The sequence below is a fragment of the Conger conger genome, chromosome 1 (genome assembly GCF_963514075.1).
Source record: "Conger conger chromosome 1, fConCon1.1, whole genome shotgun sequence".
NCBI lineage: Eukaryota > Metazoa > Chordata > Actinopteri > Anguilliformes > Congridae > Conger > Conger conger.
The window spans coordinates 51,401,087-51,428,360 of NC_083760.1; the positions used below are offsets into that span (position 1 = coordinate 51,401,087).

The 27,274-nt window shown below is 41.6% G+C and overlaps 1 protein-coding gene across 2 annotated transcripts in view; it reads left to right on the forward strand.

Annotated features, from left to right (window-relative positions):
* Positions 1 to 27,274, forward strand: part of oxr1a (oxidation resistance 1a) — a 188,591-nt gene that overhangs the window by 69,059 nt on the left and 92,258 nt on the right. For both annotated transcript variants that reach the window (XM_061234916.1, XM_061234934.1), the window contains exon 3: positions 12,347 to 12,537. In XM_061234916.1, coding sequence (XP_061090900.1) covers positions 12,347 to 12,537 — 191 coding nt within the window. The remainder of the gene's footprint in view (positions 1 to 12,346; positions 12,538 to 27,274) is intronic.

A 27,274-nucleotide genomic window follows, 5' to 3' on the forward strand; every position in this document is an offset into this window, starting at 1 on the left:
GTCTGTTTGCAGGGGATGCTCCTTGATGAATCGATTATGACAGGTCGCTGAAGCAGAACCACTCGAGGGCTAGCAGAACGGTAGATGTCAGCGACGACCCCTTGTCCCCCCCACCTCCCGATACTTCCCCCCCCCCCCCCACCCCCCATGCCAAAGCTGGCTTGTTGCTCCCAACTTCCAGGAGCTCAGTTGGGGCCCCTCGAATTAGCCTGATAGATTGAGTCTAGGCTGAGGAAGGGATGCAGTCCAGATGACAAGGGCAAACAATGACAGGCCAGAGGATTCAGGAACTTCCTGTCATTGTGCCGGGATTTTGGCTCGTTTTTGGCTGGACTTGATTTGGGCCCGGGCTGGCACGGCTTGTCACGTCTTCCTCCCCCTCATTCTATTCGCCAGTCTAATGCTTACCCATAACCACTGCCCACATGGACATTTGAAGCTTAAAGATTCTCTGGTGTAAAATCCAGCTATGACCAGCTTGAAATGACCAGTTTCAAAACATAGCTTTAGCTGGTCAAACCATGTTGAGTGGTCAACGAGCTACCAACCTAGCTTCAGCTGTTTGTTTTTTTTTCAGCAGGGATACCTAAAAAATATTACAAAATATCCATGCTCAGTCTTCTACGATGCACTTGCAGTCTCTGTCTTTATGCACATTTGCCGAATTTGTGCTCCTCCTTGCCTGTATATCTTCTAAAATGTGTCTGGGACATGGGTGGTTAACATTACAGTATGGTGAAGCAGAACAGGCCTACCAGGCTCATATATGGTGACAACTCTCAAAGAAATAGAGATATAAAAATAAAAACAAATATAAAATATATACACAAAGTTGAGTGGGCGGGGTTGAGAACAGAGGAGGAGACTTCTTTGATTGTAAAAATAGGCCCATAACAAGGCTAAAAATCATGCATTAACCCAAAGCCTAGTAGTTGCATTTGGAAATATCTGTGGTTCTTGGTTACCATGATCATGACAGCCAGTTGTCATTTCATGATGGGATATAAAGCAGTGGTCAGTCCCCTCAACATTGATGTGCAAGCCACTGACAGGTTGCTTAATTGTGTGTGTGCGTGTGTGCGCATGTGTGTGTGCGCGCGCGTGTGTGCGCGCGTGAGTGAGAGAGAGAGAGCCTAAATAAACAGCATGGATACTGAGCTTGAAACAAAATCTTCTATTTCTGTTTTGTTTAGAAAAAATCAACAGAAACTATAGTCCCCTCTTGGCAGGTTTAGAGTGACAGTCCCCTCTTTGTAACATAGACGGGTCTGTGTGTGCGTGCATGTGTTTTTCTGGGTGCGTGTGTGTGTCTGTTGATAGCCCACTCATGGCAATACAAAGAGAAGTACAAACAATCTGCAAACGTGGCTCATACTCATATAGCCTTCGTTCTTGCACTTCATTTTCCCTGTCCATAGGCCACAGAAAAGATGCGTCAGAAAGGAAATGTATTCTTTTCAACCGACGCAACACCAAGAAGCCTGTAATTACCCGCTTTTCAAAAATGTCTTACAGTGGCAACACTTTCAGCCTGCAAGTTATTCTCCTTCAAAGAATCTCCTGTAATTCAAATTCTTGTCAATGTGCGACAGGCTATTGTTCAGACGGTATTACGTGAGCAGTGTAGCAGAAGGTCTTTTGTCACACGCTAAGAACCTTACTGGGAACAATTTGTAATGTTTGTGTATCGGCCGTTCAAGTGTAGAAATATCTTCTTCTTTTTTTTCTCCCACTGTCTTCAATATAGGCGGCATGGATGGTGCAGTGGGTAGCACTGCCGCCTCACAGCAAGGAGGTCCTGGGTTCAAATCCCCGTTGGCCGGGGCCTCTCTGTGCGGAGTTTGCATGTTCTCCCCGTGTCTGCGTGGGTTTCCAAAGACATGCAGGTTAGGCTGATAGGAGAGTCTAAATTGCCTGTAGGTATGAGTGTGTGAGTGAGTGGTGTGTGTGCCCTGCGATGGACTGGCGACCTGTCCAGGGTGTATTCCTGCCTTTCGCCCAATGTATGCTGGGATAGGCTCCAGCCCCCCTGCGACCCTGTTCAGGATAAGCGGGTTCAGATAATGGATGGATGGATGGATGGATGTCTTCAATATAGGCAATGACTGGCATATGACATCCTCGGTTTTGTTCTCAAAATGGATGCTTCTTTTTATGGTGATGCTGGGCAAGGTTTACTGGGTGTCAATATGATATAGTCATTTTAAACATAATAAATTTACCTCTGAACCAATTTCATGCCAGCCTAGCGCTAAGAATAAGCAAATAGTTTCCTTTTAAAGAATAGCGTACACAAAGTGTGTACAATGGTCAAACCACTGCTGTGCCACGTGTCTGAGAGTGGTTTACACGTGTCTTCAATGACCTTGCGTAAAACGGCAGTCCAAAAATAGCCACCCTGTCTGCCTGTTCTTTTAATATCGGGTTCTGTTCACTCCCCCAATTTTAATGACCAGTAACTTAACAACATCCAAACCCTGTGACCTCATCAGTCAGTGCCAGCACCCAGAGCGGTGACCTCTATAACCGTGTGAACGGGGTGAGCAAGAGATGCCTGCAAGGGCAGAAATAATTTGAGGTTGTGGACTGAGCGGGTTGTGAGAAATTTTGGGTGCCGAGAGACGTGGGCGCGTGGGGTGGAGATGGTGGTTGAAGCTTGTCTGAGGAAGGGCCCTTCGTTATCATTTCAAGGGCGTTTGTTCGGCTCGGAGCTCGTAAGCTCAGCGCCCGTACCCTCATTAGAGTGGGCTGCTAGTCTGAAGGTTGCGCATTAACAAATTAGCTCGATGGTAGTGAGCCCCTTGCTGAATAAGAAATACTAATGTGGCAGTGCTAGGGATGATTATTATGCGTAAAAGAAACGTGGCTTTCGCTTGGTGTTGTGCGAACCCAAAGAATTAGCAGTCGTTAGCAGACGATGCGAATGTCCCCTGTGTGCGTTTCTGTTTCACGTCACTCTGAGGTCCAGTGTAAACGAGTCGGATTGAGGTCTAGTGGGAACAGGGCACACACAGTGTCTGAAGACCTAGAAGGCTAAGGGGCAGTTTAATCTCCAGAAGAGATGAAACATTAAATATTAAACAGCTTATAAAAAATGTATGCTGGGAAGGGGGGTCAGACCAGGAAAATAATCACAACCCAATATATCCTGCCTTATTTAGCTTATTTAGTTATTAGGTAATAAAGCCACAGTAAAATGCATATAATTGAGCTGAAAGCAGAAGCTAAGAAATAAAGTGGTACAGGTGCAGAAGTGTTCATGTGGATTATTGACTAGATTTGTTTTCCAATTCATTGTCAGTTATTCATTATGTAACCCTTTTACCAGATTTTGTATGTCAACAACAATATGGCTACCAGGATTGAGCTCAATTGCAGCTTTCATCTACTGTGAAATAGTTTGCTCTTTCTGGTTTAGGCTATATTCCTGTGTCAAGTGTCTCAAACTGTGTTCAGAGCATCCTACCTTCTTTCCCAGCACGATGTTTTGTATTATTATTGTTTTGATGTTCTTATGACTACTATTATACCATTTACTGATGTTCTATGTGTGTGTATATATATATATATATATATATATATATGTTGCTACTTTCCTTTTGTTTCTCAGTTGTCTTAATGAATCTGAATCTGTAGATTTGATGATGTTTAAGAAGAAATCACTACATGTTCAATTAGACCAGCTAAACTCTAGATGAGGCCCAATCATATTCCAGCCAGGCCTTGGAGCCCCGCCCACGGGGGAGACAACACTGCCAATTGACTGTGACTGGGGTAACACTGGGAGTGTGATCCGGGCTGTCAGCACGTTGTGGTGCACTGCTCATCATCCCTCAGCAAGGCTGACTAATCCAAGGGAGTCCTGAACCTCAGAACCACAACAAAAACCTCACGATGACTCATACAATGTTTTTATTCTCCCCCTTTTTTCTTTTATACTCCGTGACGACGCCTCTGTTTAGCAGAAATGAAAGCCTTTTGCTTAAGGGACCGGTTCTGTAATATTGACATGTCTCGCAAATGAATAGTGGCGTTACCTCAGAGTTAATGTTCTGCATTGTTGATTTATGGACTGGTTTTGATAAACGCAAAACTGGCCTATTTTCTAGGCAGACAATGTTAAGTGGTGAATAAATCATTATATCCACAGTGTAATAACACGCAGTACTGTCTGGGGCTTATGTTTGACTGAACGTGATAAGAATTTTATTCAAACCTTATCGGTAGCCTCATGTTTATAGATGTTTCCTGTTGCACTGTATTTATGTAAGTGGGTAAAACACATTTCATCTATAAACAAAAATATGATCATGGTGTTTGATCATCCAGTGTTTTGGTGTTCACTGTTGTTCATGTGATGTCATGGAAATAATGTGATAATAATTTTAGTTTTATATTGAAAATACAGTAATAAAGATTAAGAAATCAATTCTGATAATTCCTTGATGAAAATTCAATGATAGAATGCTGCCATCCTGCCCTTCAGCAAGTGTTACTTCACTGTATTCGTTTGCTTCTGTAAAAGAGCTCAGCTACACCTTTGGTTGAATGAATGCAATACAAAGCACATCAATTCAATCAGAAAATGAGCTACATTTCCTCTCTGCCTTCCATTGGCAGTCGCTATCTTCTCTCTCTTTTCTCTCTTCTATCTCTTCTATCTCAAGATGATAAGGTAATATCTCAACCAGTACATTTTCCATGCAAATAAAGCCCTGCCGTACAAAATTCATGCACACTCAATTCATCTGTGACAAACATTCTTACTAAAGATCTGCCTAACGGATATAGCAGAGAAGAGAACAGATCTATGAGAGAAGAGAACAGAAGCAGGGGAAAGTCATAGAGCTCATTCTAGCCGGATCATGGAATTGTTAGCCGTCGGACTGTCAAAATCACTTTGTTGATTTCAACATTAACTTCAAATCAACCATCAGGATGGAGAAGAAATGTGATCTGTGCCACAAGTGACTTGAATGATTGTTGGTGCCAGACAGGGTGCTTTGAGTTTCTCTTGGGGTTTGTCATGCACAACATTCTCTAGAGTTTGCAGAGAATGGTGCAAAAAACAAAACAACATCCAGTGAGCAGCAGTTCTGCGTTGTTAATGAGAGAGGTCTCAGACTGGTCATAGCTGACAGGATGGTGACAGTAATGCAAATAATCATGCATTGGTCTGCAGAAGAGCATCTCTGAACACACAAAGCATCATAGCTCTGAGTGGATAGGCTACAGCAGTAGAAGAATTAATAGGTCTAATAAATACCTAATAAAGTGTGTGTACATCCCTCACACAGGAAAAATTTATTTATTTTTTATTTATTCATAGTCCTTTTAATTTTTTATATCATTGTAATTCCCATACTTACATTACTTATGTCTGTTTTTAATTTAGGCTTTTCTTATACGGCACTCTGGTCCCAGTGGTACTGAATTCTGTTCTGTGTTTCCTCCACCCATCTGTAATGACAAGAATGAAAATAAATGCAACTTGAACTTGAACTCTTATCCTTTTAATTATTTGATTCTAGTTGCCGCATGCATCCGCTTCAAGGCCCTAGTGTTGGCATTTCAGGCTGCTAAGGGGACTGCCCCACTTTACATACAATCTTTAATCGCTCCCTACTCCCCAGCAAGAACACTCCGGTCTGCCAGCTCTGGTCGCCTTGTGGTTCCTTCACTACGAGCACCTGGCGGTCGAGCTGCACGTTCACGCCTGTTTTCCGTTCTGGTTCCTCAGTGGTGGAATGACTTGCCTACCAAAAGAATCCCTCCCCATATTTCGACGCAGACTAAAAACACACCTTTTCAAACTATACCTTAGTCCCCCCCCCCCCCCCCCTTCTGATATCCCTCTTGTCTAACCCAATAAAAAAATATAATAATAATAATTTGCACTTACGATGACTGTTGTCTTTTTGCTTAGAACAGCCCTTCATGTGTATTTTACTAGTTATGGATTTCATGCTTTATGGAACTTTAAACTGTGGAAGAACCTATGCACTTGTAAACCGCTCTGGATTAAAAACGTCTGCCAAATGACTAAAATGTAAAAATTTAAAATGTAGTTAAAATAATAGTTGCATGCATGAACTGCAGTAGTTATCTTCAAATACCATTCGGTGGTTTAAAAATATAATCAATGTGTGGGCGATGTTATCTGCATAGTCTGTAGGTTTATACATTCAAAATGGTGGAGCCAACAGATATCTGAACTCCTCCTTACCTCAGGAGTGCTATTTGGAAATGTTTAATGAGTTTAATGCTATTAGAGGCAAAATCATGCCAAGGAGTAGGTCGTATGCAAGTGGCCCTGCCCTCCAACCCTCCAAAGTCTTTTCCCTTATGAAGGAGATAAGGCCCTTCAAAGTATTTTCCCCTCTAAAGGAGATCAGTCAGTTCAGTTCAATTTAAATAAGCCTGTGCAGTCCAAAATAAAATAAACTCTATGCAGATGGGCTTGTTGTGCAACCTAATCTCGCACCGATTTTTCAATTGCATGTAGATATATAATAGATATAAAATGTGAACAGATATATTAAATAATAGATGTATTTACATATCATCTGTCCGCAAATGGCAAAAAGCGATGGCAAGAAATATAATAGACATAAATATGAACAGATTTATTAAATAATAGACGTATTTACACACAATCCGTCGGCAAACAGCAAAAAGCTATGGTAAGAAATATAATGCATATAAATATGAACGGATAATATATTAAATAATAGATGTATTTACACATAATTTGTGGCCAAACAGAAAAATAAATTGTAGCAAAAGAGGTTATGGTTAGGGTTCGGGTTATGATGAAACATTAACAATATTAATTGAGCATTGAGACACAAAAACATTTTGTACGCCCGCGTTGGAGTGTCTCAGTCTTGGTTAACGTACTGTTAACTTCAACCGCGAGGGGTGGGTCTTCAGATTTCAGAACACAGACGCCGATTTCAGTGGTCAGAACATTCGGTCATGTGTCGTCAAATTAGTGTGAGACCAGGCTCTGCTGTGCTCTGTTCCAGGAGGAAGCATCACCCTCTGGTTGTGTTCATCATTACACAGAGCTGCCTGGTATGCTGACCTAAAGTGCAGACCCATCTGAAATCCATTATATCTTCAAGTGCCAGAGGAAGCTTCATTAAGATGCAGGGCAAGCTCAGGTTGTGGAATCTCACATAGAAGTGCACTCACTATTACTGAAGGTTCTGCAGGTCCACCCCATCTCTTTTTTTTGGCTGCCTCTAATGGCTGCCTAAATGTTCCCTGGTGGAATTAGTCATAGTGGAACAGTCAGAAAATTGACCTTCCGTAAAACCTACTTCTACCTGCGCAATCTCAAAATGGAAAGCACTGAACTTTATGATATGATACATAACAGTAACTCATCTCCGAACGCACAACACATTAAACCTTCAAGTAATGTGGATGGGCTACAGCAGGAAAAATAAAAAATATAAGTCTAAAATAAGTCAAATAAATACCTAATAATAATGTAATATCAATATAAAATGACTTATTTTAAAAACACAATAGTGCAGACGCCCACCAATATGATTGCATTGTCTGAAGTTTGAATTGAGTTCTGCGTCTGTATGGTGAACAGAACTTTTTTCATGGCAGAATTGCTTTATTGTGTCTTCTTGTCAGTTGGTCCCAACCTAATGCCTTCAGTGAAGCAAGGCCAAGTACTGACGGCTTTGCAGTGTTTGTGTAAACAATCTCCTAGAGCACTAATCTGAATGCGATTTCATTACTGAAGCTTCAACCAAAGGAAGGCTAAATTAACTGCCCACGCTTAGCATAGTGAGGGGGCCAGTGGAAAGTTGATCACAGCTCTTATTTCATTAAATGTGTGGTACTGTTTAGCAAGGTGGCTAAGAACAGAATGAATAAAATCTTAGATTTTTCATGTTGTTGTTTGAAAATATTTTGAGAGTGGAATGACTTCATGTGCATTTTTGGCACCAAACCAAACTGCAGTCTTACTTTGCACCCTCCACAAATTTAATTGGCCAGAAAATGTGAAAGTTCCCAACACACAGTCCTGTGTTTACAATAGATGAGTACAATACCTCAGTCCTTGTTTTGTAATGGATAATTGAATATCTGAGAGGGCAACAGCATACATAATAATACAAATCTGATCACTATTTCACCATTTATTGCTAGCCAACAGCTATCGAAAATCGACCATCAGTATGCGACCATATTCTCTTTTTTGAGATAATTGTGTACTATATTGATGTTTTTGGTCAGCACTCCTTGTGGAATTCCACTTGCTGAACCACAACTTTTTCCCAATCTTTGCAGCATACAGATTCTGCATATTTGCAAGACATTAGGTTTCCTGTATTGCCTATTGCACTACTCGGTTAGTGAACTGAAATTTGATTTCCCAAGATGGAGAAGGCTTCTGTAATGGGTGGATGCTGGGAAGTACTTCACGTAGGATGCTAGGTTCTGCTTCTCATCAGTCAAAGATAGTTTCTGTATTTTTTCCAAAATGTTTCACGAAGCACTACCCGCTGACTCTTTATACAACAGTTCAAATTCCTGTAGATTGCTGGTCACTTTAAGAGAAATCTACGTATTTACCAAATATATAGGTTTTTACAGGGCAAAATAAATTCTTAATATGAATGTATTATATGTTGTTGAACATTCTCTAGGATCTGTGGTCCCAGTGGAACTCTCTAGAAGTGTTTATCAGCAAAGAGTTGTGTATTTTACCCAGTTGTGCTTGGGGCACATTCAAAAGGTAGAACCTCAGAAACCATTTCATGGTGAATGTAATGGGAAGTGAAGTTCGGCGCTTCAGATTTTGAAGTGTGTTTGATGAGCCCCCAGTCTCTACCTCCCATCAGCCCATTTGTGAAATGTTCCACGGCACCTTGCCTTTTGAATGTATCTGTTGTTTGCAGGGCTGCGGAATCACCCACATTTTAGTTAACATCTCTTTGGCGATCAGTAAAGCGTATGATTGAATTATGCCAGAAGGCAGGCAGGTTTTCCTTCTGTTTGCTTTCCAGTACCTTCCGTGTAAGTGCGAGTATCTCTTTATGTGATTTGCACTGCTGTTAATTCAAATGATAATAATATAATAATAACCATTTGTTATTTAGCTGATGCTTTTTATCCAAAGCGATTCACACTTAGACATTAGGCATTGCTGAAGGGCCCAACAGCTGTGGGGATCTTATCGTGGCTACACCGGGGCTTGAACCACCAACCTTCCAGGTCCCAGTCATGTACCTCAGCCAGTAGACCACATTGCTTTTCTAGAATGACTTAAATGAGGGGGCAGGAATTTTAAAATGCTGTTCTAGCTGTTTTGTTGATAAGGACTTTCAGAACTAAGAATACTGACAAAAAGTGTAGTCTTAAGTAAGATCTCTCATTTCTTTCCCTCTGGGTCTTCACTCCATTTATGCCAGGCTTGACGAAAGAGCATGTTATTTTAGCCGTCCACAGCAACTGGGTAAATCCCATAGTCGCCAAGGAGCATCGTAACCGGCACTGCTGTAATGGGATGAACAAGGCATGAGACAAGGCCATATATCAATATTGGCGGTTTGACGCATTTCGGAAGCTCTCTCTTCATAGGGCGATTCTAAATGCGTGCAGGATTAATGAGGATGAATCGGTTTATATGACGCACAGAGAGCAAGATCACTAATTAAAAGATTTTGCAGCGAGCAGTTCACTTTGGGATATTGGAATATGTCCTGCCAGGTCAACAGCACAAAATGACTGCATGGTCACAGATGTTTTCTATTCAGTTTTGGAGAGCCCCGTTATACAAAGCACAAAATATAAAGTGTACCACAGAAAGATTTTTGGGATGAACTCAACATTGTATTAGTAAGATTAAGTGCGATGAGGCCATTCCTCATCCCTCCCCGCCATTTCGGAAATGGGTCATCATGTCTGAGATTCACCCTCTTAATCACTTGTAAACTCCTCACCTTAGCTCCAAGCACGTAGGACCTACTTGGATCAGACAGCCGCACACATTTGCCACAACAGGGTGGCCTGTAGCGTAGTGGTTAAGGTACATGACTGAGACAAGCAAGGTCGATGGTTCAATCCCCAGTGTAGCCACAATAAGATCCGCACAGCCATTGGGCCCTTGAGCATGGCCCTTAACCCTGCATTGCTCCAGGATAGGATTGTCTCCTGCTTAGTCTAATCAACTGTATGTCGCTCTGGATAAGAGCGTCTGCCAAGTGGCATTAATGTAATGTAATGTAATGTAATGTAATGTAATATAAGGTAGCTGGAGAGACTAGTTCATATGGTCTAATTGTCTCATACTGACTTACTCATACTGAATCGCCCCCTTAATCACTTGCGTAAACTCACGTTAACTCCTCACCTTAGTTCACATCACTTTATGCTCACCTGGGTTTAACTCAGTATGAGACAATTAGACCATATGATCTAGACCAGGGGTGTCAAACTCCAGTCCTGGAGGGCCAAAGTGTCTTCTGGCTTTTGGTGTGTTTCAGCATGAGGGATGAATTTAAGTCTTTCATTGGCTAAAGAGTCCACACACCTTGTTCTTAATGCCTCAATTGGCTGCTGATTGAAAGGAAACCACTAAGACAGCAGACACTGCGGTCCTCCAGGACTGGAGTTTCACACCCCTGATCTAGACTTTCATTCTCTCCAGCTATCTTTTTTTGCAGCAAATATGTGCGGCTGAGAAATAGAAGGGTCTATCTGCGTTCTGAGAATTTTGAGATATTGTGCTTCAAAGATTCTAAAGTAAACGGACTCCAAGCAGATACAACTTTTACATTTTGTAGTTTTTAAGAGTATTTTAGTATAAAACTTCACGCATGCATATAGTGCCCTATAAACAATATATTTATGACACAGATTTTTCAAAAAATTTCAGTTAGAACCTTATAATTCTCAACTCGCGGAATATGTGGGGCTGATCCAAGTAGGGAGGAGAAATACTAGAGAATAGTCACGCTATTTTGTGTAAAGAAATCAAATTCACAAATCCATCACAATTGTACAATGTGTCACAGAGGGATTCAAAATGGAGCATTGACCAGTCTCAGCAGTGTCCTCTAGGGGTGCTGGGTCATACTGCACAATGCTTGGCTCACAGCTTTTAAATATCTCTTAAAAATATGTGCTTGTATGCTACTACATGCTGAACATCCCAATGAAGGAGCTATAATACAGTGTAATGCATGAGAGGCCATGGGATATGTACCATTTTTAATCGTGCATTCATTGCAAAAAGCTTCAAACTCATAGTGAGGCACTGCATAAAGTAAACCTGTGAATAAATACTGAATTCTGGAAAGGACAAAGTGACCTCTAATTTTACTGTAGGACATCTGTCACTGAATCACTGGGACATTAGTTAATGGCATAGGCCATCTTTACAACCCTGGGAAAAGGCTTCATTATTGCTTTTATATTATATTAAATATACCCATATAAAGGTCTGAACAATCGAAAAAATACAGAAATGACTGAATTTGTTTTAAAAAATTTAGAAATTCTTAGAAATCTTCAACATTATGAAATTGTACATTTGAGGATAAAGTTGAACAAAAACTGAACACATACTGTAAGAACATCGCTCTCTGTCAATAAGTGTATTGTTAATTGTAGTGCTTGTCTAACTTGTTTATAGACTACTACTTTTCAGTTTACCAGACTATTTTAGATGATGCATTTTCTTTTCTTCAGCTGTGTTTCACTGATGCATGTGATACTCAGCTGCCAACAGGCCCTTAAAAGTCCAAAGTATTGATCTATTATTTGTCTTTTTTCTTTTACTTTGTAGTATTTATAAAAGGTGGTTCTAGACTGTTCTACTTTTGAGTTTACAGACTATTTTAGATGCGCAATACATTTTATCCACTTCAGTTATGTTTCACTGACACTCAATAAGCCTAAATACTATACAAAATGATACCTTATTACTAATGAGCTCTGATGGAAAAGGGCAGGGTTACAGAGAAGGCAACACAGCAAAAAAAATCCATAAAAAGACATAAAACAGAGAAGAGGTAATGCATGTCAGATAATGCAGGTCTTCTGCAGCTGTAGTTTCCCGTAAGGAGGGTTGGTCTTCTTGCACTTCAGCTGTAATGGATCCGTGTTGGCATATTGTGTGTGCTTAAGTTGTTGCAACATGCTGTGATATTAATGCTGGACACCTTATTGTACAACTCAAATTCTCACATTGTGTTTGTGTACAGTTTTATTAGTGATTGAACTGCAGTTTTGCAGTTTGTGTCGGTATAAGTTTTCAATTTGTGTATAACTGTATCCTGCTTTCGTGTTTTTGTTGTTGTCATTGTTGGGACAGATTGAAGAAGAAATCTCAGTCGGTGGACATAGCCACACATGGATACTCCGCCCCTCTGGCTGCGGGGCTCAGCAGGGCTTCTCCGCCTGTCGCCAGGACGACCACATTCGGCGTACAAGAAAACAACGCCACCAACTCCAAAAGATTTGGCCCCCGATGCAGCGAGCTACTACAGCGATGCTACACTATAGGTAAATGCGATCAGTTTGAATCTTTTTTTTGTCGGATACCTCTTTCCCAGAGCATATCACTGGCTTTGACTGTGAGTGATGGTGTTCCCGTGGGTTCTACCTTCAGAAGGCTGCGTTCAGACCCAAATCCAGTAAATCGTGTTTTGGGGAGCCTGGCAGCGTATTGGGGACAGCATTGATTTAGTAGTGGCTAATTACTGCGCATTTAGCTGTGAATGGGTGTACAGTAGGCTTCTACCTGATTTATTTGGGCATTTGTACTGTGTTTGGAGAAAATTTAAGTTGTTCCATTTACCCTTGTGTCTTTGAGTGGAGCCATTTGATATTTTGAGGGCAGGGTCTCTGTCAGCCCCTCTCCCAGCCTACCAGGTGTGGGTATAGCTGTGTTTTTTGTAAATAAATAATAATTAATTTGGTATTTAGCTGATGCTTTTATCCAAAGTGACAGTTGATTAGACTATTCAGGGGCAAATCCCCTCTTGATGCAGTGTTAAGGGCCTTGTTCAAGGGCCCAATAGCTGTGTGGATCTACACCGGGGCTTGAACCAGCAACCTTCCGGCTCCTAGTCATGTACATTAGCCACAAGGTTACATGCAATTTTCCTTCTCATCCTGCTACTCGCTGGTCATTGACTGACGGTGATATCATTATTCCTTGGTGTGTACAGCCAAGGCCCCTAGTACAAGAACAGCAGATACAAATCAAGAGATGGACGTTAATGGAGTTTAAAATGGTAGAATTACAGCTTTGGAGAAGTTTTCCATTAGAAGAGCTTTGGAAAATGTCAAAGTAAATTAAACACCATAAGGCAGAAAGTCCTGGCCTGTGCGGCAATTTTTCTTTTGAATTTTCCCAACTGAATAGCTGTCCTGAGTTTTTATGTGCCATTGAATGCCAGTCCAGCACCCAGTCGTCTCTCAAGACCTGTTTCCATCAATAGACACTATTAGCGCACAATAGAACCTACTGGAATCCTTTCTCATTGTGAGTCTTTCTCCCAAGAACAATTTTGATATAAAATCACTTTGTCATGGGCTGAAGCAGATGCTTTTTCTATGTCCTCCTTTTTTCATAATGTCCGATGATCATTTTTGATTAGTTGTTAAAGGGCTCTTTGGAAGTCTTTGTATTTCGGTCTTATTCACTGTCTTTATTTCTGTTTGTGTGTGTGTGCACATGCGCATGCGTGTGCTTGTGTGTGTGCACTTGTGTGTGCATTTACTTGTGTGTGTGTGTGTATATGTATGCGTGTCTAATGTATGTGTGTGCATTTACTTGTGTGTGTGTGTGTGTGTGTGGGTGTATATGTATGCGTGTGTATGTATATGTGTGTGTGTGTGTGTGTGTGTGTGTGTGTGTGTGTGTGCAGTATGTTGAAACTTGCATGTAGAGAGTGCAGAAGGCCTATGTTAACTAGCTGCTCAGCTAAGTGGAGTAAAGCAAAGGGAGAGAGGAGGTCTTCCCTAGCCCAGAGGTGTGCTAATTAAACATTAGCCCCCTTCAAGAGACTGCAGTGTGCGCACACGCCAGCAGACAACAGAGGCTCCTCAGGCGTAGGAAAAGTAATCGGAACAAAGAAGGCTCACGTCCTAGCCGCTCGCCCCAATGTAATTCCGGGCCCCGGGGCCCCTCTCCTCTGGAGTTAGCTAGCCGTGCAGGTCAAGGATGGAGAGAAGGTGCTTTGGGTATTCTGAGCGTACTGGCGCACCGTCAGAGTCACTTGGCTTTCCCGGCACATCGACAAGTTGTCGACGGACCGGCGGGCGGCTATTGAGTTACGACCGCGCAGATGTTGAGGTAAATGCCCAGGTGACGCTCGAGATGCGACAAGATCCTTTATTGCCACTTATCCCATCCGTGCCCTGGGAGAAACACGGGCACCATCCCCATCTCTAATGGAGGGAGCGGTCAAAGCAAGGGCATTTCAGCGGGGTGGTGGGGTGGGGGGGGGGAGAGAGGAGCCACAGAGACGGGGGATTTAATCAGACAGTCGCGAAGCTTGATGAAGGAGTGACCTTATAAAGATTCGACCCAGATCTGAATTGCATATGGGTCTCTGAGCCTGTTACCTTGGTCAATGTCGAAGAATGCAGTTTGTTGTGCAGTCGTTTCTCGGCGCGGCCTGAGCAATTGGGAAATGCAAGATGCTGAGAAAGGGGGTTGTAATATAAGCAGAGCCCAACCAAATCCCACAGATTCCAACTCTGCGACAAAACTTATTTTAGTACCTGTGTTTATATTCACTGCCGTGAAATGTCAGCTTGCCCAGCTTGAAAATTGAGCTGGTCAAGCTGGTCATAAGCTGACCTAGCTGGGTCCGAGTTGGTCAACCAGCTACCAGCTGTTTCAAAACATAGCTTCAGCTGGTCAAACCATATCAAGCTGGGAGCTGGTCTGAACTGGTCAACCAGCTAAACCATTTCGAGCTGGGAGCTGCTGTGAACTGGTGAACCAACTACCAGCTGTTTCAAGACCTAGCGTTGGCTGTTTTTTTTCAGCAGGGCTTGTGTTAATTTCTATTATGCATTGCTGATTTGCTGCTGTTTTTGTGCCAACACCCCAAATAACCCCCTCCCACCCAAGAACAATAAAAACAGACTCCCAAAGGGATTTTGTTGGTCAGCAAAGCTAAATTAAAATCGGGTGGTCTCCAGAACTGTGGCGATCGGCAGCACGCAGGAAGTGCTTACAGCTCCCTCCCTCGCTAAATGAAAACTTGGTGAGCCGTACTCACAAAGCGGTAAAGGCCATTGCTAATGGTTCTCTTGGAGCCGTTGAAAAGCGGAGCGCGATTGCTCAGAGAAGTCAAAAGCAAAGCGGTTGTTATATGTTAGGGTGCCCTCTGCGTGCCTGCGAAGGGCCCCTGCCGTCATTAGGTCCCGGTGTTCAATTGGTAGACTGTGAACGTTTTTCACTTTTGGACCCGTTCTGCCTCATTGGCGTTTTTACAGATGTGGCACCTGGCGCCTTTTAATGATGCAATTAAACCGGGAGAAGCTGTCGTCCGTCCTTTTTAACACTTCGCTTAACACTGTATTTGAACGGTGCAACCCCTAGGCGTGGTACAGGACCGCAGGGTGCAATCAATCAGAGCAATAGAAAAACACTCATCAATTTTCGGAGAAAATGATGATGTTGCCATCAGCCTGTCGGGGTGCCTATGTCAATGGAACTAAAGAGTGAAAATGATCCATCAGAGGAATTTATATAACAAGTCGGATACATACATACTTTTTGGGTGCATATCCACCTGAATAGCTTTACATATACTGGGGGGTGGTGGGGGGGTGGCATTTGATAGTACTGTCTGAGCAAGTTGGGCTGTTCTCTGTGCCTTAACAGGGATTTTTCATATATTACATTGCATTGCGGCTATTTAGCTGAAGCTTTATCCAATGCAATGATTTGACTAAGCTCCTTCCTGGAGCAATGGGCCCAACGGTTGCACAGATCTTATTGGGGCTACACTGGGGATTGAACCACCAAGTTTCCGGGTCCCAGTCATGTGCCTTAGCCACCAGGCAACAGGCTGCCCTGTATGTATGGGAATGAATGGTGAATGGGAAGAGGGGTGGGTGTACCACAGGTTATGCCTACCATTGCAACCAGCATCACAACCATCCATAAAGACCAGGTTTTCCATCCAGAAAGTACAGTGGCAAACAGAGCAGTAAGAAAAAAAGAGAGAAAAAAAGGAGATAAAAGGCTCTGAAAAGTCTTAATTATCTTTCTCGCACCCTGGAATGATGGGACTTGTGGAAGGACACATCCAACAAAGGTCATGGTTGATAGAAGCAGACAAGTTGTGAAATGATGAAGATATTAAGTATCCGTCTCCGTTTATTTAAAGCCGGGTGGGAATCAAGGGCGTTTAAGCCTCCAAATCGACTTTCTGGGGGAGGTGGGGGTGGTTGTTGATTGCTGTCTGAGACAGGGCGGTGAAGATGTTCTCTGGGGGTAATATATCTCTCCTGCAGTGACAGCGTGAGATGTAGTGGTGCTGCCTGGGGATGAATTCTCCAGGGCTGTTCGCCTGCAGGGCACACCACTGTATCGCTCTGAGTTAGCATCTTGCTCATGCATTAGCTCACAGATGCAGGTTTCATTCTCGCTACCGGGCTTTGTAAAACTTTTTTTTTTTTCCTACTCTGCCAGGAAAGGGTTACAAAAGTGATTATATAATGGGAATGTCATAGCAGTTTTCTGTACTGTCGGTCTGTGCTTGTGCTCGTGTTTGGTTGTGTGTTCGACCTACAGTAAATACGCTCTCGGCGTGTGTGTTTTTGTCTGTCTGTCTGTCTGTCTGTCTATCTGTCTGTCTGTGTGTCTCTCTGCGTGTGTCTGACTGTGTGTGTGACTGTGTAGCTGTGTGTGTGTGTCCGTCTGTCCGTCTGTCCGTCTGTCCGTCCGTCCGTCCATCTGTCCATCTGTCTGTCTGTCTGTCTGTCTGTCCGTCCGTCCGTCTGTCTGTCTGTCGGTGCGTGCTTGCGTGTGTTACTTCTGTACTATCTGCAAACATTCTGATTCATATTACTTCACTTCTTCCTTTTACTGCTACTGATTATATTGTAGAGCTGTGTTGCAGTGATAGCATATGCTGCCAACAAATAATCAATAAACTAATAATTGCATTAACCGGAACAGTTATTAATTGCTGATACTTTGCGAGGAAGCAATTTATCAGCATTTTCCATTCCGTTCTCCTGTGTGTGTGGATTAAGTTTGTGCAGCAACTTACTGGTCCCTCTAATGACGTGGGTGTGAAGGTTTCTTCCTGTCTGAAAACACTTTCTGCCATTGCCTTTGTCAGCATTGCTGTCCCAGAATGGGAGTCGCTGTCTTTTCATGTGCGTTTGTGGCACTCGAGCTTTGGAATGGAGTCTGATGGAGTCGCGAGTGGAGGGAGGAAGCAGAGGCACATCCGAAGGCCCTGAACACGGTTTGGTGCTCCTGAGATGGGCTGCCGTGCAGGAGCCTGTTCAGATATTAGACTCAGGTTTTGCCCATACAATAGGGTTTTTTATTATTCATATAAAATGTGTTGAGAAAGCATACCTGTAGTTGAGAATATAAAAAAATACATGAATTTGTCTCTTCCTGATGCCAAAAAGGGTTTTAAATATATGGTACATGCTACATGTATGACCAAATGTATGGTGATTTTATTGTTCACGGAGTAACTAGAGGAAACCCACACAGACACGGAGAGAACATGCAAACTCCACACAGACACGGGGAGAACATGCAAACTCCACACAGACACGGGGAGAACATGCAAACTCCATACAGAAAGGCCCTGGCCTGTATTTGAACCCAGGACCTTGTGAGGCGACAGTGCTATCCATAAACTGGCATAAATTAGAAACACTGTGTAGTTTAGTTCTCTTAACAGCAAGATAGACTTCTCAGTGATGTTGGTAGCAAACATCATGGTAGGTCATTGCTTATTTAACCCTCATATTATTATTATAATGGGGTAAATTTGACCCCATTCAGTGTCTCTTAAAAACCTTGATACCGTGTGATACCTTAATACTGTATGTTTTGGTGGGATTACATAGTAAATGTGCAATAAAAATAATGTTTTGTTTAAAGTCCTGTACCAACTTTGCATGTGTTGTATGGTCTTATTTTGACCCTCTGTAACTGTATAAAATAGAAATATCCAACCATTTTTAATATTTTTAATATTTCTGGATATATAAGGCTAGTCATTTGAGAGACAATAAAAAGGCAATATACAAAGTGTCAAGATCTTTCTTTTACAATAATTTTGCATTTATTTAAACTGTTGGGGTCAATTTGACTCCATACATAAAAGCGGTCATGAACTCTTAAGATAATAGGAGGGTTAAAACAAATGGTAATTATGGCTTTGTTTATATACATATATACACTGATATTACATTTATTACATATTACAAATATGTATGCAAAATATCAGGTTCATTGTCAAACAGTTTACAAATGCAGTCTTTCTGTAATTTGTGCCAGTAAGCGCCACTGTAGCTATCGTTTAAACTACTGTCACGTAATTAAAATTGTTATAAAAAAAACGTAAAAAACGTAATAAAAAAAAGATTGTTCAAGTTGTGTTATTCCATTCTTCTCATTACAGACAGGTATAAGAAAAAGAATGAAATACCATACCCGAGCAATCCCAATCTACAATGAGGATAACCGCAAACAATTATAAATGGAAAAAAATACAGGAATTAAATTATAAAGAAGAAAAAAAAACTGTGAACAATAAATACTGTGTAGCAATGCATTTCTTGCTTGTGGGATTTAGCTATATCAAGACAAACTGAACAGCAAACTATCAACAAAAACTGTTAATTACTGTTAAGTAATAACTTGTGCCTTAGACCTGGGTTGGGCAGGTGGGCAAAAGGGTAAAATGCGGCCCTGTCTGGAAAATTGTAATAAGCTACACCAAGCTGCTCAAGCTGACACACCCCCAGCAGCGACTCTCCTCCTATTTGGCGTGCCGTGAGTCCTGAAATTACCAGAGGCATCTGGATCGTCTGGAAAATACTAAATCAACAGCATGCCAGCTCACAACACAGCAGGTGCCGGCAGAAAATATGGCCCTAGGTGTCTAGGATCTAGGTGTTAATCAAAATGGTTGTGGTTTTTGAAATGATGTTCGACAAAAGACCTGCTCTATAACCCCTGCATGCAGGGCCTTCAGAAAGTTTTCACCCCCAACTGATTATTTCTGTTGTCATGACCGACTGAGAGAGACTTCCAGATTAAGTTATCAGAAGAGATTGGCAAAGCTTCTTAGGAGAAAATTGAAAAAATATGGTACGACCCAGATTCTACAAAGGCCATTCTAAAACTGAACGGCCGGACAAGAAGGGCAATTATCAGAGTAGTCACATCACATCTCTTTAGCACTTCACAGGTTTGGCTTCTTTGGGAGAGTGGCTGGACTGAAACAACCTCTGAGAAAGGCTAACATTAAATTGCACTGCATGAGACAATTCCTTACACCTTCTTGAAGAAGATTTTGTGTTCACAGTGACCACTTTGGAAGAGTAAATTTGAGTCTGAAAGGAAAGTATGACATTTTGAGACCAAATTTTTTTCAGATGAAAGTCTTTGCTTCATTGAAAAAGGTTTTGAGTAAAAATATGTTGTTCATCATTAATATGTTGAATTGTGTTGAATGGCATAGTTAATGTGTAAAGTTCAAGGTGGTAAGTACTTTCTGAAGGCACTGTAGTTCTGGCAGCTTTTGGCACAGTTCTGCACTTTATCAGACCTCAGTAGGGCATCTTTTTTGGCAATATCAAATGTTATGATACCCGTATTCTTCTTAGACTTGTCCAAAATTATTATTTTTGTATACAAAACTCAACCATTAATCATAAGTACTCATTTCACACATGATTTACCCATCATTGTTTATTGTTATTTTACATTTTGAAACGTTGTATAACAGCAAAACTAGCATGCGTGCAATTCTCACAGAATTTACTAAGCTTTTCAGATTCAAGATTCTAATTCCAAATTAACCATTTATTGGCGAGAAACGTTGCTTTACTTCCTTGTGCCTAAATATGCCAATTTTATTGAATAGGTAAACTATTTGATCATTTTTCATTGCATGTTCCTCATTATGTACAGTATGAGTCATGTGGTAAATTTGTATGAATGTAGTCTTGTGACTAAGTGCCTGACTGCTGGAATAATAACAATAATAAGACAAAGACAAAGAATCCATTATCCAGTTTGTCTTATTACTGAATTATATTTCAGCATAGTGTCATGTTCTTGTGCCTCATCCACATTATCAAGTTTTACTGTTCGATCTACTACGCTGAAGTGTTTTGGGGATTATAGCTGCAATGCTGTGGTTATGAATCCATTCCCTTAAACTACATCTTGACACCATTACATTACATTACATTATTGGCATTTGGCAGATGCTCTTATCCAGAGCGACGTACAACAAAGTGCATACCCATAACCAGGGATAAGTTCGCTGAAAGACCCTAGAGGGAAGTACAATTTCAACTGCTACCTGTACAACAAAGATAAGGACGAGGGCCTTTTATTTTATTTTTTATTTTTTTTGAGAACAAAGAAACAAAGAAACAGCAAAAGTGACCAAAGTTAACTATCCAAACACTGCTTACCTAGCCAACTAAAAATACCGATACACAATGCAAGTCACTGAGTCACCAACAGTCACCAACTCTAGCTTAGAAGTTTATGAAAAATCTAACATTATTTTAGAATTTTTCGTTTTCCTACTCTGTCTCTCTTTGCCTCTTCTATCCATTCCTGTATTTATCGGGGTTATGAATCAAAGGCTAAGAGCGGGAAGCTGTCTCAAGGAGAGGGAAAAAACTTCAGACTAATATATTAGTTCAACCTTGGCCACAGTCTGAGATGGGCTGTTTTATTGCATTATCGCAGCATTGGACTTCACTGCGCAAATACAGCAACCGCTTTGGAAGATGGTGGCACCGTGTATGCCGAACAAATAAATATTCTACTCGGAATGACCGGGCAGCTTGAAGCCTGACCCACGGCATAATTAACTGCTGACCAAGAAAGGTGAAGAGTGCGTGCGCGTGTTGGATCTCATGAGGAACACCGAGGTGGTCTGACCTTCACCAGGCATACGGTGCAGGGGGTATACTGCTGGATGTTTATCAACAGGGAACCAGGGGAACAGAGACATGAGGACTTTGTGCTCCTCATTAATATGATACAAGTGTGAGAATTGTGAAGGTCGTCTGGTATGTACCGTATGTGTGCTATATGACACTGAGTGATAAACATTCTGCGATAAACAATTTGCCTTGTGGATTTCTCAAATATATCTGCTGTACCAGCCGAGGTGTTTGACCGGGTTTATTTTGACTGCAGTACTTTAAATGGCAAAAGTGGAAGTGAGTTCATCAGCTTGACGGTAAGGTCCAAAAAATGTTGCACAACAGTGAATTATAACCACTGCTAACACCTTGGGTATGTTTTCGAAAGTTTCAGGTTTTAATTACAGAGGCTCAGCTTGTACCCTTGTGAATGGTACTTAAACCAAATTGCTTCACTAAATTTCCAGCTGTAAAAAAGTAAGTATATGAAAATGAATAAAGGGATTTTCTTGACAAAATTGACAAACTTATGTTTTATTCACAGAAGAGGGGAAAAAACTTACAATGGCTAATTGACACAATAGCATTATATGGGTTTACCAGTGATGAACTCCCACTTGTTCATCTGCTTCCAACGATCTACACCCGATCTCCTCTTCTTGGATTTGTATAAAATCTTTTGCTGGGTGAGTGTGGGATGTCTACCCAAGGGTCTTCCATATACTGTAGGCTTCCAGGGTACTCCTCCCACTGGTAGGAATTCAGTTAGCGGCATCTCAACGGATAGCTGACGCTATACTGTTATCCCATTTAGAGGTTGTTTTTGTGCTGTGTTGTGGAAAGATGCTTTTCTCCTCCTTTTAAAGTACGTGAATTGCATTTGGTTCAGAAGAAAATATCATGTTTGAGGGCAGTTATTGTTTCCTCTCCGGGCACGGCAGGAGTTTTTCGGTCTCCTGTCCTTGTGTAGCCAGCTATTTCATGAAATGTTTTTCCAGGAAGAACCTAGACTTTTAGATATCAGTCCCTGGCATATCTTCTGCCAGTGCTCACTCATGTCCAGGAGATCATCATGTTTTAGAGAGAAATCATCCATAATGGAAACTGCTTGAGTTTCTAAAATCTCCTGCTGGGTAGCCAAAGCAAGGAACAGCACCTAAAGTCCAGTGATAAAGTGTTGCTTGACTGAATGTTTGTTAAAGTTCTGTTGTCGCCCGATGTAGACTGTGGTCGCTGGAGTGTATTTATATGCATATAAACACACTCCAGTAGGGCTGTGCGATATGAGGAAAATATATATGCAATAACATTCTTGAATATTGTGATGACGATATGACTAAACAAATATTGAAGAGTGCAGTTCTAATGTTTCTTTTTTTTTTTTTCTTTAGGTACACTGCTAGCATAGACCCCAGACAAGGCAATGAAAAGCATATGCCCACTGGATAAAAATAATTTTATACATTATTTCCAACATGCTTTTATTGAACAAATTGCTCATTCGATAAATATATGCTATATCGTGTAGCCCTAAGCCAGAGTAAAAACCAAATGTCACTGCGACCAGCGACATCCATTGCACATTGCTAGTCACAGTGATGCTCTGTTGCTGGACTATAAACTGGCCTTAAGAGTTGAGTGAGAGAGCGAGAGAGAGCGAGAGAGAGCGAGTGAGAGAGCGAGAGCGAGTGAGAGAGCGAGAGCGAGTGAGAGAGCGAGCGAGTGAGAGAGCGAGAGCGAGTGAGAGAGCGAGAGAGCGCGAGTGAGAGAGCGAGAGAGCGCGAGTGAGAGAGCGAGAGAGCGCGAGTGAGAGAGCGAGAGAGCGCGAGTGAGAGCGAGCGAGAGAGCGCGAGTGAGAGCGAGCGAGTGAGAGCGAGCACCAGGCCCTGGTCGTATTGCACCAGGCCCTGGCCGTATCTAACAGATGCACAGCGAGCCATCTGTCAGGTTCAGACGGCCACGACGCAGCAAGGGTGCACCCCTTAAGCCATTCCACCAACAACAGGACCGGAAGAGCTCACACACGGCGAGACGGGCGCCCAGGGCAGAGGGACGGAGGGTGGCAGAGTGGCCCGTCACGAATCGTAGGCCTTTCTGAGCGGTGACTCACCTCACTTGGCCAATCTTTGCCAGGTGTTATGCAAGCGTACCTGCATTGTCCAAACAGGAAGCAGCCCCAGGCTCCCTCTGGATTTGGAGCATATAATAGCTCCAGGCTTGACCGAAGGCATGAAACGGAGACTGTAGGTCTCACATCCAGCGCGAAGACAGGCCTGGTGGCTCTTGGTGAGCCTGCATCACAAGCCTACACTGCAGTGCTCGGGGGATTGGTCCTGAGGGTGGAGGCTATTTGTGTCCAAATTCTCTACAAATGTTTCCTCAATGGACAGTGTATCAGCCACAGTAATAATATGGATTATTTTTTAAGTATGAACATTATGAAATGTTCAGATTTATGCAAAGTTCAGGCGAAGTTCGTTCTACTTGATTTTTTCACATGGTTTGCTAATAAATGTACATTACTATTCCTATTTTACATATTTGGAGTGCATGCTTCCCGTGCCTGCGACGGTTCGGCAGTGCCGATGGAGACCCATGTCAACGTCACGATTTAAGATTCATCCACCCAGCAGAGAGGGAGAGAAGGGGAGGGAGAGAGACACTCTGGTAAAAGCCTGTATCCGCTTTTACAAAAGGTTAATTGCCTTGCTTTACTCTTCTCCCGGGAGCAAGGGTGTAATTTTGATCTTAACTTGGTTACAAGAGGAGACCGCTGCCTCCTGTTTTTTTCCCGGGCTTTCGTTCGGCTGTCATCTCGTCATGTTCCCTCTCCTTTCCACAGCCGCTTCTCTTTCATTACCGCGCCTCTTCAAACACCCGACTTGTATAAATATGTGCGGTCTAAATGGATTCTGGTATCATTAATGGTGTGTCTGTTCGTTTGGCCTTTTCGGGGTTCTGTCGGGCACTGAAGAGTAAATTTGAGTCTGAAAGGAAAGTACGACATTTTCAAACCAAACTTGAAGCAAAATATTTTTTTCTAATAAAAGTCTTTGCTTCACTGAAAAGGTTTTGAATAAAAAAATGTTGTTCATCATTAATATGTTGAATTGTGTTGAATGGCATAGGAAATGTGTAAAGTTCAAGGTGGTGAATACTTTCTGAAGGCACTTTTGGCACAGTTCTGCACTTTATCAGACCTCAGTAGGGCATCTTTTTTGGCAATATCAAATGTTATGATACCCGTATTCTTCTTAGACTTGTCCCAAATTATAATTTTTTATACAAAACTCATAATATAATATAACTCACATATAATTACAAAATCATAAGTACTCATTTCACACATGATTTACCCATCATTGTCTATTGTTATTGTGCATTTTGAAACATTGTATAACAGCAAAACTAGCATTTTCTTCAAATGCGTTACCCAAATTCTCACAGAATTTACTAAGCTTTGCCTTTTCAGATTCAAGATTCTAATTCCAAATTAATCATTTATTGGCAAGAAACGTTGTTTTATTTCCTTGTGCCTAAATATGCTAATTTATGAGGTTGATGTGCTTTGTTTCGACGCAAAGGGTTTGTGAGAGTTTTGTTGCGTATGCGCAGGGTACAGATTAAAAACCGCACTGTAGGTAGCCATCAATCCAGATGCCAAGGAATGGGAACCGGGTTGGTGGGATAAATTTCTGTCCAATGTCAGCCCAGATTAAAAAGCGCCATGGACTGAGTTGTTTACAGTTTGAGAGAAATGCAATAACAAGGTTAAGGAGCACTGCTGTTATACCGAATTAGCCAGACAATAAATCAGAGGGGGTCTCTGTTTCTGGAAGAATCGCACCCCACTCCCAAATAGGGCGTAATATTCACAAAATGTTGTTTTGTCATGGCTGCAGTAAGACCAAGGGGAACGAGAACTGAAAAGCACACGCAAAAGCATTAGCATGAAATTGGAAGTCATACCCGTAAACCCCATTTTAAAACTGGGTTTCCCTGGGTCATCTCACTTTGTATTTTGTATTGATGCGGCGGTGTAAAACAAAGGAGAGCCTCAGCTTATTTATTGGCTAACGCCTGACAACAGGCAGACTCGTGGGCGCGGCCCTAGACAGCCCAGAAAATTCCGGTTAAATTCACAGCCCTGCCTCTAAGGTAAGGACACCAAGGGAGTTCACTGTGGGCTCCCACGATTCATTGCTGGCGCTGCGGAGTGTATACTTTACCGTGCGGTTAAAAACATTTTGTTTTCTCCTTGGTGCAGAAAGTAGAATTTACTGCAGTGTACTTATACAAAGTATATTCACTCACCGAGCACTTTATTAGGAACATTTTTCTTTTATTACACCTACTTATTAATGTGATTATTTAATCAGCCAATTGTGTGGCAGCGGTGCAATGCATACAATCATATAGATACGGGTCAGCTTCAGTTAATGTTCACATCAACCATTATAATGGGGAAAAAATGTGATCGAAGTAACTTTGACCGTGGAATGATTGTTGGTGGCGGACAGGGTTTGAGTATCTCAGAAACTGCTGATCTCCTGGGATTTTCATACACACTAGTCACGGCCAGATTGGTCAAAGCTGACAGGAAGGTGGCAGTAACGCAAATAACCACACATTACAACAGTGGTATGCAGAAGACCATCTCTGAACACAAAACACATCATAACTCTTAAGTGGATAGGCTACAGCAGTAGAAGCTTAAAAAATAAGTCTAATAAATACCTAATAAAGTGCTCGGTGTGTGTATACACATTTATTTATTTATTTACATAAATAAATAAATAAATAAATAAATAAATAATAAGTCTCAGTCCTAAATGTATTGTCCGGCAGTATAATTGTGTTGACCATGAGGTTCTCAATGGGCTGCTTCTCATTGTGCTCAATTTATAAATGCCAGGCCAGGAGTAATCCCACCGTTTCCTCACTTAGTTTGGAAAGCACTGTGGTTGTTCAGAGGCATGGATTGATTACATATCTCAAATGAAGAGTAAGCAGTTTTCCGGTGTAGACAGGCACAGCTATTGATTCATTTTACAGCAGGGGAAAATAAGATCTGTTAGGAGCGATAACTGTTGATATTTGTTTTAGCTTTTCTCATGAATTTATGGTACCATATTGCTGGAAATGGCCCCATTTTTGCCATGTTTGCCGAGCAACAATACAAAGTTGGAAGACTTGAAGTACAGTAACTTCAAGATGTATGCTTTGTGCGTGTTTATAATTTCACTGCTTGATTCTAGTTGTTAATTACTTTGGCAACCGTAGTGTTCCAAGTATTGATCATTGTCATAACTTGATAACAATCAGTGAATTTCTATATGAGAATTTCAGTGAGGTAGTCAGCCGCATTTTAATATCTCTTATGCAGTAAGCACACAGTGTGTTCATGACATGCTTTTTATGTTCCTTTGTTTCAAACAAAGTCAATGAATATGCTTATGTAATCGGTTTCTTTCATTTTTCTAAAATAATAATTGTGAGTGTTTACCTAGTGACTCACCTTATCAAACAGTGAAATGTTTTGATGTGCATTGTTAGGCCTTACACTTGAACTTGCTTGAGTAATTTAAATGAGAAGTCATAGGTTTTAACTTAATGAATTACAGAACTGGAGTCATACTTTCATTCACATAGAAATCTTCTCACTTCATTGTGTATATTTAATTCTGAGAATAATATAGTGCAATATTATGACCGTAACGCACAGTCCTGTGATATAGACTTTTGATGGTGATTTTAGTTTTAACCCCTTAAGTCTCACCGGGGCCAGTGTGGGGTTTTTTTTGCATTCATTCCTTTTTTCACGGTGCAATTTTCAATCACTGTGGTAGCAGGATATACCGTTTGTAAGTTTTAAAACTCATGGTTCTATCTGTATAACCTATATTAAGATGCCATTGCTTTAGCAACATCAGTTACTTATTTTGTAACATGTGGGTGGTAAAACAAGCATGGGGGGGGGGGGGGGGGAGACCTCACCTTCTCTGCATTTTGGAAACCACAGACTACACAAATCAAGGTGTGTCAGTGTCAGGGCCCAGTGAACAAAATGCATAATAGTTTCCAGTTCTAAAAAGCCACAATAATCTGTATCCACTCAAAAACA